Here is a 14226-nt window from a genome sequence, read left to right as displayed (position 1 = left end):
AATTCTGCACTCTCCTTAATTATAAATTGTTCACACTGCCGCTGCCTAGATTCGAACCCGCAACCTAAGTCTAAATAGTCCAACGTTCTAAAACTAGCGCCTTAGACCGCTCGGCTATTTAGGCTCTTAGTAATTATATGTCTAGAGTATTAGCAGAACATCTGTAAAATCTAACATGTTCCCCTAATAAACTTATAATATTTTTTCGTTCAAATTATTTGCCTAGCGTGTTTTTTCACCACATTTTTAAACCCTGAGTTTATTTTTCGTCAAACCTAGATATAGGTAATAAGCTTGAACAATGAGAGGTGAATCATGGAATTTGAAGAAAGATTAGGGTAGGACAGAACAAAACTTGCTAGAATAATAATAAATAAGAAACAGTGATGGGAAAAAGTTAGGTAACCCTCAACTTGCTTTCAAACGAGTGTTACCAAACATTTTCCCATCACTGTATCTAGAATTCTTACTTATAATAAAAACATATTTATCGCAAATTAAACCAACCTAATATAGGGTAAGACATGTGATATATAAAGTTTTCCCCTACAAATACAATATTATTATATCCAATATGAATATTAATATTAAATGAGTTTGTGTTTATTTATCCTGAATACAATCATGTACACATATTTATGATTATAATGATATTACTTTGCAGGTGAAAACTTAACAAAGAACAATAGTTTTAGTTTTAGATATTCCTATTATAACGAACGAACCCAAATAAACTCAAGTGTTGTCTTTTATGATATTAGGAGGGTGTGTGCTATACGAAAACGCTTCGAACAATATTAATAAATAATGCTATGATTTGGGATCCGATCCTGATGAGAGAAGAACAAGAGATGTTTAAACTAGTTCGGCTGTCACGTGACTAAGCAATTTGTATGGCTTAAATGTAAGAAAATGCTTTAAAAATAACAAAAAAACGTCAAAAATCAAAGTTTTTCTATGTTTTCTACTTGGAAAGCGTCATAAGGTGCTGTATTTTTTGCATATACAGAATCTGTGATAAACTTTCTTCATGATGAAAACTTTAATGTAAATTTAGATTCTAAGGTACTACACCTTCCTCTATTAGAGAGCTATATTATTATTCCAGTATTGAATTCATGGATATAAAATGTTATTCAAACAGGATCCTGTAGGAAGTACGCTTCAAATGGTATAATCTTTAGACATTTATCTTTTAATAGATGATTTTTATGCGTAAATTATCTGAATCTGATGACTTAACTCCCATCACAATCAAGAAAATTCTATTCATCTAGAAATATTTAGTTCTTTAAATGAAAACATGTTGAAAAATTTACGATACACATTTTCCCTTTTCCATCATAATATGTACCATCATCATTTTGTCCCATCAGTTTTGAAATCAGTATAAAAATTTTTCCAAATAGTTATCGAATTTTTCTGAATGTATTCGATGACTTGTTTATTCTATTCTGGACTTTCTGAAACTTTGAGGTGGCACACTAACAGTTGAAATAAGGACCTGATTTACAGGAAAAATTTCTCCATTTTAAAAGTATTTTGCTAATCAAAAGAATATGAAAGTATTTTCCATACTCTTTACTATTTACTTTTCGGGATCTTCCTAAGGGAACCTAAGAACTAATATAAAATAAATGATCATCGGATATTCAATGACATTATATATTAAATGTGATAAAATACTTATTCCTTGATATTACAATATTTTACCTGTAGGTAAAGATATAAAAAAAAGGATTCTCCTGTGATATCTTTTGTATTTTAATATGCATCTTGTTTCCTTTGTACCTGTTATTCCTTTTTATACATCATTTATATAACAATACTTTATCGCTTACGACTCATTTAATTCCAGATTTCAGGAACAAAATCAATTATCATCCATATATACAGAGTGTCACCACAAATTTCGTACTTGCAAAAATTTTCCGTGCAAAAAATAGTCAATAGTTTTACTCAGAAAAGTATATTATGTGTACATTATAACTCGAAGAATAATAAAATAGTTCAAGAAAAAAACAGTTTTCGACATAATGTTTCCTCGAATAGCATAATTTAAAAAGTAATCTATTTTCCTGCACCCTAATTTTTTTCTTCATGTCTTTAAATTCCTGCAGTTAATTTCATATTTAAATAAGTTATTATTTCTAAGCAATTTTCATTTCATAATCAACAAAATATTAGTTTTCAAAACTACAAAATAGGGGAGAAATAAAAGTATATAAAATTTTAACTTCATAAAAGGGCACATACATCATTGTTGATTGTTTCCAAAATAAAATCCCTAAGGAACAATATACTGAAAAATAAGAAATCTTCTGTTGTCAAAAATGTTTATTACAAAATATTAATAACAATCTATCATGGATATGACTTTTAGTGATCAAATTTTAAACGTAAAGACCCTGTAAAAGATTTAGTTTACAGTTTTCGAAGTATTCTACAAGACCTAAAAAGTAAAAAATTGTGAAAATCCTAAAAAAACGAATAAAAAGTTGCTTTTCTAATTTCCATTAAAACATAGAAACTATCCATTAAAAGACATACATTTTTTACTTTTTTTTCGATTTTCGACGTGAAAACACATTATATTTCCATCAGAAACATAATAATAATTTTTCGGTGACTTTTTTTTTAATCGAAGTCATAGAAGATAAGGTAAATTCAGATACTTTATTTATTAGAAAAGAAAATGAACTGAATGGGATAACATTTCTATGAATTCATAATAAGTATAGCATAGAAAATAATTTTTCGTGAAAAAGAAGAAAATTTAATTATTTATTAAATAATTTGTATGTTTTCATATTTAATAAAAAAAATATTATGCGGAAAATTTATTTATTAATAAAGAAAATTATCTCTTTTCTGAGTACAACAAGTTTGTAAACGATATCTTAGAAATGAAAAATTATAATTTTATCAAAAATATGAAAGATACAAAAAACTGAAAAGTACAAATTTTAAGGTGATTTTTCCGCCGTCAACCCACTTTTCTGATGAAATTAAAATATAGTGTCCTATTTTACATATTAAACAACAAACACTGTGTGTGTGCGAGAGAGAAAGACAGATAAGTGCTTGAGAGAGAGAAAGATGTAAACATATATGAAATAAAATGAAGTTCTTTGCTATTTTTCAATTTTAAACTTAAATTGAATTGAAATGAATTTTATTCAGAATTTATTTGTGAATGTTTTGTCTCATTCGAGCTAAAAAAGAGAATGGAAATTATTTGCATTCATAAGATATATCTATCTATGTATACTTGCGCTCAATAAAAATGTAACACTATCTATTTATTAGATATATTTGGTGGCCGATATCTGATCGAAACAAAATTTTCCCTTCAATTCTTGAGTAAATTCTTCATAACAAATTTTTTCCCCCAAATTTTTCAGTGTTGCATTTTTATTGAGTACAAGTATACTATACAGTGTGTAACAAAAATAGTGAATAGATAGGAAAAAATTTTGTTTTTTTAACCTGTGGCAAGTTAGACCATTTCAATTAACGAAAATTATGAAATGCGATGTGAAACAGATACAAATAAAGTTTGGTGAATGCGATGCGATGATGAAGAAAGTGCTAAAGCAAATAGAACAAAAATAAATTAACAAAAAGTTTGTAGTGAAAAGTTTACTTTACAATTTATTACACATCAATTATATACTTAAAAAGACAGCGTTTGTGTTGAAGCTAAAGCTCTAGTGTAGGTAACAACTCAACTCTAAAAAGAGTTTATAAAACTTTATGTAATTAATTTATTTATTTATAGAGTTTAAATTTATTTATTTTAATTTTTAATCATTTACACAACACAATATTATTTCATCATTTATAGCTCTTTTTTACCTATACAGGTAGCTCATAACTCACAATTCTTACCTTCTCTCATACCTGTTTTCGTCATCAATTAGTTGAGTTTGTTGTACTCCTTCTGTATGATATAAATTTTCATTTTTCTTTTATCATAAATTGAAGTGTTTATATACAGAGAGTTTCAAAAAGCGAATAAAGATTTACCTTTATCGCGGAATTACGTTTTTTTTATTAAATTTATTCGTTTTCGGTTTGGATTTGTTCGACTTTCGAAATATCGCGGTGTGACAGTTAGCACACCTAGTACATATTGTTCCTATCGTTAAACGATCAAGCAGAAACGATCTGATGACTAATTTTAGCATTGAAAATAGTTTATTACAACACTGTTTCAATTTCAATACCATTCAGTGTATATTTTACAAAAGCTATGAATATTTATTATAAAGAAATTAATTTTTCAGATCGAAAAATATACAACTTTTGTTGTATGTTGAAAGTAAATGTGTTGTTCTACGTTTGCTTAATTAGCAGGCACACACATATACAGTTTTTCACTTTGATCATTTTATAATTCATTTCTGGAAACTTGAAAAACTTATTTTCTTTTTTAAATTATCCAAAATATTAAATATTAAAGAACAAAAAGTTTAACCTACTTTGAAAAATAAAATTAAAATTTATATGTTTCATATTTCTTTCAAAATTTCATTATTTGTACGTCTTGGATTCAAAAAAAATTACGAAAAGTGTTCTATGAACTGTGTGAATTAAGGATGCGCCATTTTGGATGTTATATTTTTAACCTCCGAACCAAAAATGGGGTTCCGTACCCGGAAGAACTAAAAAATAGGCGATGACCCTCAAAATCATCATAAATTTTTGTCTGAAATGATAGTTCAAAGTCCCCTGATCACAAGAATCACAATTTTTTGCAAAAGTCTATAAAGAATGAATTAACCAGGTCAATCATTGGTAAAATGGGTTTTAATCCATTTTGGTAAATTTAATTTCCTTAAATAAGTAGTAACACAAAGTATCATTACAATCCATCACGTCAATAACATTTATTAACCCAACAAAATGGTCCCAAAAAGAAAAATAATAATAATTTTTAATGTTTGAAGTAATAAAACTAATAGATAGATTTCAATGCAAGACAGAATATCGGAAAATATACTGATAATGGTTTTCATTCGCACGTGTAAAAGCCCCTTTTTTTTATTTAAACACCATTTACCACAATTGCATCCTTTTTATTTTTGTGTAGGTATTGTGTGGTTTTATACCTTCCACTATAAAAGGATTTAGTACAGTCAAAAATGTAACAAAAATCGGCTAATTAAGGAAAATGAAATAAATCGCTCAATATTTTTTCAATTTGATGGTGACATCTGGAATAATTTTCAAAATATCGAAAATTGAAAATTTTCTTTAATTATTTAGCTATCAATATTTCGAAAACCAAGGCTAAAATCGAAAAATAATATGATTATTTTTCGTTTAAATTCATGAAGTTATAACAAAATTCATCATCAAAGTTGAAAATAAGATACAAATGATTTCAACCACAAGTATAAATTGGGCGGTTTCAATCATTTTCCTGAATCTGTTACATATTTGACTGTACTATGATATCTAAGTATCATCTATGGAGTGTAAAGAGATGAACCCATATATACCCGATATCGATATCATGAATTACCAACGAAAAATAATAATCGTAAAATATATTGCGATTCAAATGAAAATACTCATGTGACTTTCACAACCAAGAATTTCCAGAAAAAAGAATTCGAGCCAATTAAAATAATTTTTGTTGAAGAGGATAGTTTTTAGAATCCTGTCATCAAAGATTAAGAAATAAACCCTTATAATTTTGCTTGGTTGGTCTGAAAAACCAAATTAATTAGGTCCTTTCAAGAAAATAAATTTTCTAAGCCTAACTTTTCGTATAGGAAAGTTAAATTGAAAATGATCAGTAAAATCACGTGAGTTAAAAGCTTTTAAAAGAAAACCTTGGAAAGACTATTACCCTGAAAACTAATTATTTATGATGTTAGAAAACTCGCTTAAACATCGCAGCTCCTACGTGTCGATTTTTTTTCTCATATATTCACACAATTTAGTGTTGAACACATGAAAGTTAACACAAAAGTACCTTCACAAAATAAAAACATCGAATTTATTACAAGAAAATTATTTTTAATGTTTAATGTTTGTACGATCTTCGCGAAGATACTTTGGCTTGGTTTGTGGAGTGGGAGTACTGGGGGGAGAGGAGTTGATGGTAATATCATTCTATGTACATCGGTTTTCCTTCGTACTATCTTTTTTAACTAATTTTTTATGATGCTTATATAAAGTCAGCAATAAAATAAATATTTCTGTAACTGCAGAAAAAAAAAAGTAGTATTAGATACTTAACATCCCACAGAATTGTTAACCAAAAACTTAAAAGAAAACTCAGTGAGCAGCCAGAGCTCCCCATTCACTAAAGTCATATTTCTCCCTCATTTAATGTTTCTTAATGTTAGATTATTGAAATGGGATTTTTGTCTTTTATCAGGAAATAAAAAAATTACAAAATTTTAAAAACTCCGTGCAATTTTTTCGGATACGGAACCCGAATTACGCGCTTAAAACACTCTCCATTAAATTACCTTTCAAACGAAACAAAAAAATCCTAATCGGATCATCCTTTAAGTGTTATGGTGCCACAGACAGAGTGACAGACACACATACATAGAAGTCAAACTTATAACACCCGTTTTTTAGTTTCGGGGGCTAAAAATATGATTTCTCTCTCTTAAGGACATATCGTTGACACAAACTCAACCTGTATACCGATTTTCAACTCTCGAGCACAATTTGGTGATGTTGTATCGAAGTTCAAAGCTATAAAAATGTCGGAAAAAGTGGTTTTTCCTCTAGGAAACTTGAAATTTCACTTTCGTTGACCTTCGACACAGTACGTAAGTCTATATTTTCGGGGAAATTATGAATAAGAAAAGGAAATGAATTAGAGAGAGAGAGATAGACAGACAGACAGACAAAGATATTACCAGAAGTTAAAAAGGCATTAAATGAAATGTTAATGGCTTTACATAAAAATTTATCTGTTGCTTTTTTTATTTAACTGTAAATTTTTTATTAAAATATAAATATTATATTTACATCAATTTAAAAATTATGGATTATGGGAAGTAAAAACTGGACAAATTGATAAATTACAAGTGTTATGTATTCAAATATTTCAATCACACTGTATATATGAGCCCAAACATGTCCAAACTACCTTAATATTTTTCAAGCTAAGTTCTTAAAAACTAAATCAATATTTTTCTTTTGTTACAGTCGAACTTAACACATTTACCACGTCATGAATACGTGCCAGGTATTGGTATGGGTATTGCAAAATGCCCATACGATCCAGCCGATAATTCAACTGCTGTATGGGTGGAACATGGTAATCCTGGTGAATTACCTGGTCTTTATTCGGGTACAAATGCTGAATTCACAAAAGCTGATACAGTGATATTTCGTACGGATTTACATAATTTAACAACAGGACGGCGTGAATTCAGCTTTAAACGTACGCTGAAATATGATTCAAAATGGCTTGATAGTAAGTACAACAAAAATATTTTTTTTTTTTAAACAAATAAAGGACTCAAAACTTATTGCCCATTTTGTATGCCCATTTTTTGTGTTTTGGAAAGATTATCAGGCATTTCTCAAATAAACATCTGTATGATAGTACTAAAACTTAAACTGCTAAAGCTTTACGAATTTTCTATCAATATTCCCAGTAAAATTTCAAATTTTATTTTTCTACTTAAGCCCTTAAAGCTTTTTGTTTTATTTGACTGTAAAATTAAATTGAACACATACTTAACATAATTTTATGACTAATTTCTTTAAAATTTTCATGTTAAAACTTTTCCTTTAAATAATTATTAAATTTTTTTTCCATAACCTGTGGCTAATCTTTTACATCAAAACCTTTTAAAGTTTTTCTTAATAAGAATTTTTCTTTGATAATTAAGCAACATTGCAATAAAAAAAAAGTATGTTTAACAAGAATAAGGAGATAAAAATAGGGCTTTTATGTTAGGATCGCTTGTTATTAATAAATTAAAGCCTAGATTGTATTGTATTGTATTTTATAGGAAATATTCAATTTGTTTGAAACTTAGGTATTTATTATATAAAGCTTTGATATGTAAATAAATTACATAGTATTTGTAGTACAATTATTTATTGCTAAAGGGCATCTATCTAACATAAATATTTACAGGGTGTAACATAAATATACAGAATGCTTTTTTAAATTGACATGTGCGTGAAACTTGAAAAATAAGTTTTGAAATCGAGAATAATACTTCAAACCGGTTTAGTTAAAACCTCTTTCTAATTCAAAGATGACATACATTAGACGAACACTTTAAATTTGAAAGTTGTTCTTTATAAATACGCAAATATTTTTTTGTAAACCGAATATTTTAGACAGAAATCGATAACAAAAATACCTTGTAAGATTCTATAAGGAACTACATATCAAAGCTTTTTGCGAGTTTCTTCGTTAAATTTGAACAAATTTGATCATAGGAAAAAATTTTCTAATTCACGGCTTGATTTTTTTATTTTTTCATAAAATATTTATTATTATTTTCATTGAAAATTGAAATGAGAAATTTTATTTTAATAAAAAATAAATATAATTGTTTTTTTTTTTTTTTATTATCTTTACAATTGTTTTTTTTTTTTTATTATCTTTACAATTGTTTTTTTTTTCAATATATTTTCATTGATTTTTCATTTATCGAGAAAATTTATATTAGATTTTTATTAAATTTAATACTTGAGTTCACAATCTAAGCTAAAAAATTTTCAAAAACACTGAAATAATTTTCTATTTTTAACACTGAAATAAAAATTGAAAATTATTCTGTATTGTACTTTACGGCGCTTTCCAAAAAGAAATCATAAGAAAACTTTGGTTTTTGACGCTTTTTCGATATTTTTAGATCATGTTATTCAGTTACGTCATACAAGTTGCCTAGTAAACATACATCATTACCTTTACGTCATACAAGTTGCCTAGTTGACTAGTCCTGTGACCGAATCACTTTAAATGATAATATTTATTTTAAAATTGATTACAATATGGTCTAGACGGAAAATTTTATTCATAGCCTTAAAAATAAATGAAGCATAAAATTAAATAATTTTTTTTTTTGTGATAAATTAACATTCAGTTCAGAATGAGATGAGGTATAAAGAAAACTTAAACGAAGATGACTTGAAAAGTTTGTGACATAATTTTTATTTAAAAATAAAATTGATCCATCACTCTTTTAATATATATTTCTCACAATCTCACTCAACCATAAAATTTTCTTAAATTTAGATAAAATCTTTGTTTTTATGAGTATTTTTCATCTAACATGGATATATTTCTTTCGTCATTCTAGAGTTCAGACTAAAGTTCACTTTTCATTTTTATTTAAAATTATTTTTATGAAATCTTTATAATTAATCGACATAAAAAAATATGTTTAAGGTAGTTTGATCGTAAACCTTGTTTTTCTTGTGAATTTTATGAAATTAAGGTAGTACTAGCACCAAGGCAAGTTTAGACTTGTGGTTGAAATTATTTGTATCTTATTTTCAACTTTGATGATGAATTTTGTTATAACTTCATGTCACCCATCTACCGTTTTCCTACAAGAATTTCCAATGTTAAGAATGCCTACTTTCAAAAAAATCAAAAAACATTTAGGTAAAACTAAGATCTCTGATTTGAGTCCCTTATTTAAATCTGTATTATTTTTTTCGTTCGAAAATTCGAATAAAATACTAAATTATAAAAAAACTTTTTTTTTTTCTAGAACCAAATTTTGTTGGATCATACGATATTGACGAATATGTGCTGTTCTTTTTTCGTGAAACTGCTGTGGAATATATCAATTGTGGTAAAAGTGTCTACTCTCGTGTAGCGCGCGTATGCAAGAAAGATACGGGTGGCAAAAATATATTAAATCAAAATTGGGCTACGTATTTGAAGGCACGCTTAAATTGTTCCATACCAGGCGAATTTCCATTTTATTTCAATGAGATACGTAAGTAATTTATTTATTATTTTAATACGTATAATTAAATATAAGAAGAATTCACAGACTACAAACGTTTTTTAGGCACAGTTTGCTTTGTACCTGACGTAGTAAAATAAACTTTCATATAGTTTCACTTAAGGTAGTACCAGCATGAAATCACTTTTCGACAGATTTGGCCGAATTTTTTTTCTCGGGTTTATAATAGCTTTATTTATGAATTCCTAAAATTTCATAATTTTTGACCGTTTAGATCGCGAGATATTTAAAGACAAAGTTCGCGATTTTGAGGGTCATGTCCCATTTAAATCATGTAAAATGTCCGGTCTCTCCAACTATTTTTTATGATATTATTATATATTGAAGAAAAAGGTGGAAAAAAATGTTTATACAATACAATTCTAAAAAAAAAATTTAGAAATTAATTTTCACTTTCGAGATATTAATTTTGACGTAAATTGATCGAAATTGGGACGTTGGCATAATTATTTCCCATTTTAAACGGTCAAAATTTCTGAAACTTTGGGAATTAATAGTAAGCATTATTAAATTCTTAAATTTAATTTTTCGTTAAATTCTGTCGAAAAAAAAATTGTACCATTGCTTTAACATAGAAACTGCAAATACCATGCTGGTACTACCTTAAATAAAAAATAATCATCACAATTTGTTTTTTTAATTTTACAGAGAGTATTTACAAAATTTCTGGCGATGATACCCGTTTTTATGGTACATTCACAACATCTGCGAATGGTTTAATGGGCTCAGCGATTTGTTCGTTTACCAAAGAGGACATACAAAATGCATTTGCTGGTAAATTTAAGGAACAAGCATCATCGAGTTCAGCCTGGTTGCCCGTTTTAAGTAGTAAAGTTCCCGAACCACGTCCTGGAACGTGTGTAAATGATACAGAAACATTACCGGATACTGTTTTGAATTTTATTCGTTCACATCCGTTAATGGATGGAGCCGTTGCCCATGAGAATGATAAACCTGTGTACTATAAACGTGATATTTTATTTACGAAATTAGTTGTGGATCGTTTGGAGATTAATACGATTGAAACGAAAATCAATTATACGGTTTATTACGCTGGAACAAGTGAGTTATATTTTTTATTTATTAAATTTTCTTATATCTAGAATTAGTTGGGTGACGATCGAAATAAAAACCTGGAAATGTCAGGGAATTTTGAAATTCTAAATTGTCTATGTCAGGTTATTTTCCAATAAAGTCTATGGTTTTTAAATATAAAAAATAATAATAATAATAAATCACGCATAAAATTAGAATAATAAATTTAATTCTTTTTTCGCCCATTTTCACCATTTTCGCATATATTGGTCGTCTCTCTTTATTATAGCTTATATGTTCATATGTATAAATCTTTCACTATTTTAACCTCCGTGTATACAATGTGAACAAGATGATGATGCCAGGCCACAGTAGACGGTGGTAAAATCAGTTTTTCCTAGAAGAGTCCAAATTTCCAGAGGAAAAATTCAATCCAATCCAATTCAATAGGTTTTGGCCTCTTCGACCACTCTCTTCCAGATTGCTCGGTCAAATTAGATCCTTTACATGGAGGTTAAGTGAATTTTCCCCACCATAGATTTTTTTTGTAAAATATAATCGAGTTATTTTAGTTTATTCTTTTATTCTTTTTTTTTTTTGTCGCAGATGATGGACGCGTTTATAAAATCATACAATGGTACGATAAGAATGGTGAATCACATTCATTGTTACACGATGTATTCGATATCACACCGGGTGAACCGATCCAAGTGATGGAGTTGAGTCGTGAACATGAATCATTGTATGTGGCATCCGATTTTCGAATCAAACAAGTTGACCTGGTGATGTGTAATCGTCGTTACGACAGTTGTCTACGATGTGTCCATGACCCATACTGTGGATGGGATAAAGATACGGATTCATGTAAAGCGTATACACCAGGGTAAGTATCACACTAACATCACCAACAAACACATTTATCTCAATCTTCTTTCATTTGTTACCTTTTTTTATTGGTTTTTACCGATAAAAGCTTAAAAATTAAAGTAGTACTTTAACTAACACAAATGGTTTTGTTGTTTACGCAGCTCCTGCGTGCGATATATGAATATAGTTGTGATTTTTTTTGTTCTAGCTTGTTACAAGATGTCTCAAATAGTACGGCATCAATTTGTGATAGTAGCGTTATTAAGAAGAAAATGGTTGTGAATTGGGGACAAAGTTTACATTTAGGATGTTTCCTAAAAATCCCTACCGTATTAGCATCACAAACTATCACATGGTATCATCATTCCAAGGAAAAGGGACGTTATCGTATTATTTTCAGGTAAGTTTAAAAAATATCAATTTCATTGCCATACTAAGCTTACACCCTGTATATCAAACATTTCCAAAAACCCATTAATTGTATTCTGGGGTTCCCCGATGACTTTCATTACTTCCAGGAGAAAATATGTCAAAAACTGTTAAAATTTAAAGTGTTTTTTTTTTAATTTTTTCACAGACCCGATAAATATATTCAAACCGCTGAACATGGTTTAGTGATCATTGCTGTAACAGAAGCGGACGCCGGTCGCTACGATTGCCTTATGGGTGGCTCATTGTTATGCTCATACAATGTAACAGTGGATGCACATCGATGTACGCCACCATCGAAAAGTAACGAATATCAGAAAATATATTCAGATTGGTGTCATGAATTTGAAAAATATAAGTCTGCTATGAAGTCCTGGGAGAAAAAACAAGCTGTAAGTATCTAACATTTTTATTTTTATTTTTAAAATCGAACGAGTTATTGTTTTGGTCCTGAAAAAAAAATCTAAAAATCTAAAAAATAAATTTATTTCCAGGCAATTTCCAGTCATTATTTCAGGTTAGAAAGTTGAGAGGTTCTTTTCAAGGGTTCTGCTTGATAACTTTTTGAAATACAAAAATTATCATAGCCGAGGATTTCTTTAAATAGGGGCCTAATTAAAAAAATTGTGAGTGTCAGCTTCGATGCATGACCGAAGCTTACTCCTTAAATGTTGTTTAGTGTGCTGTGTCCGTTAGGTTATTGTCAGTTTCAAACAATAGATTCTTTGTCTGTGTTTTATCAGAAAGTTATGGATCAGACTCCTAAAAAGTCAAATCCATCACGACTTGGTTATTATGTCGGATATCAAACACTCTAAAAATATATACCATACCTTTCATCAAATGTCACAACCGTGGGAGTTAGTTCAACACTAATGCATCGCCAACTTGCATATCAAATTTCTTTCGTTCCATTTTCTATGGTTCCGTACCATAAAATAAAAAAGAAGATATAAAGTGTATTACACTCACTTGATCCATTTTTTTGATCAGAAGCAACTTTCGTCTATCATTTATCAATAATAAACTTGACCATACTTGGCATTTTTCGTGATGAAAACAATAACTTCGTATCAGGAATTAAAAAAATATTCAAAAATTAATTAAATTATTTTTTTTTTTTGCAGCAATGTAATTCATCACAGAATACGAACAATAATCAGAATGGTCATCCCAACGAAATATATCATCAACCATTAGTCTGATACAACTAAATTAACTAAATTAATTATTAAAAAACATACAAAAAAAAAACAGTGGTTTTTTAAAACAAAAAAATTAATTAAAAAACAAAAGTGAACAAAAATTTATTTGAAAAAAAAAGATTTTTCGAACATGAATTGATTTCTTTTTGTACATAAACGATTTTTTAGAAAGTTATTATGTGCTTTGTGACTGAGAACAGTGAATTAAAAATAAAAATTATACGCAGAAAAAACAAAATTAAATTTATATAAAAAACACACAAAAAAGTTAAAAAAAATAAATTTCAAACTGATATATTTCTTCTATCTCTGAACTATTTTTTAAAATACATAATACACAAGATGTTTTTCACGAAAAATAATCCCCACACAAATGTTACAAACGTTTTTCTTTTTTACTAAAAGATTATGTGAACACGTAGTGTCTACGATTTACGTGTATGATGTAAATATGGCGAAAAATAACTGTGATGTTTTTTAAATACAACATTTTTCTTATTAATCAAATTAGATTTTTTGATGAGAGAAGTTGCAAGAAAAATTGAAAACATTGTGACGTCACAATATCGTTTTAGTAACGCCATCTCACGGAGAAATGACAAAATAGCATGGAGGATGATAAATGGTTTGTCTCCTAACTAGTTTTCTCTATATTATAACATGAGTTTCCATGAAAACAAGCCGAAAAAGGTGAATTTAGTCCCATTCCG

At 28.3% G+C, this 14226-nt stretch overlaps 1 protein-coding gene across 2 annotated transcripts in view; it reads left to right on the top strand.

The window, feature by feature from the left end:
• Positions 1 to 13574, top strand: part of LOC123301533 (semaphorin-2A) — a 441589-nt gene extending 428015 nt beyond the window's left edge. Inside the window, exons 6-12 of one of the 2 annotated variants that reach the window (XM_044884308.1) lie at positions 7183 to 7453; positions 9720 to 9950; positions 10629 to 11042; positions 11622 to 11898; positions 12091 to 12282; positions 12460 to 12703; positions 13439 to 13574. In XM_044884308.1, the coding sequence (XP_044740243.1) occupies positions 7183 to 7453; positions 9720 to 9950; positions 10629 to 11042; positions 11622 to 11898; positions 12091 to 12282; positions 12460 to 12703; positions 13439 to 13516 (1707 nt within the window). In that variant the 3' untranslated portion in view covers positions 13517 to 13574. The remainder of the gene's footprint in view (positions 1 to 7182; positions 7454 to 9719; positions 9951 to 10628; positions 11043 to 11621; positions 11899 to 12090; positions 12283 to 12459; positions 12704 to 13438) is intronic. The other variant, XM_044884309.1, reaches the window with a different exon arrangement.
• Positions 13575 to 14226: the final 652 nt, after the last annotated feature.

Source organism: Chrysoperla carnea, chromosome 5 (assembly GCF_905475395.1).
Source record: "Chrysoperla carnea chromosome 5, inChrCarn1.1, whole genome shotgun sequence".
In the NCBI taxonomy this organism is placed as follows: Eukaryota; Metazoa; Arthropoda; class Insecta; order Neuroptera; family Chrysopidae; genus Chrysoperla; species Chrysoperla carnea.
The sequence above is the reverse complement of the archived record's forward strand: the minus strand, read 5'-3'. Positions and strand labels throughout refer to the sequence as shown.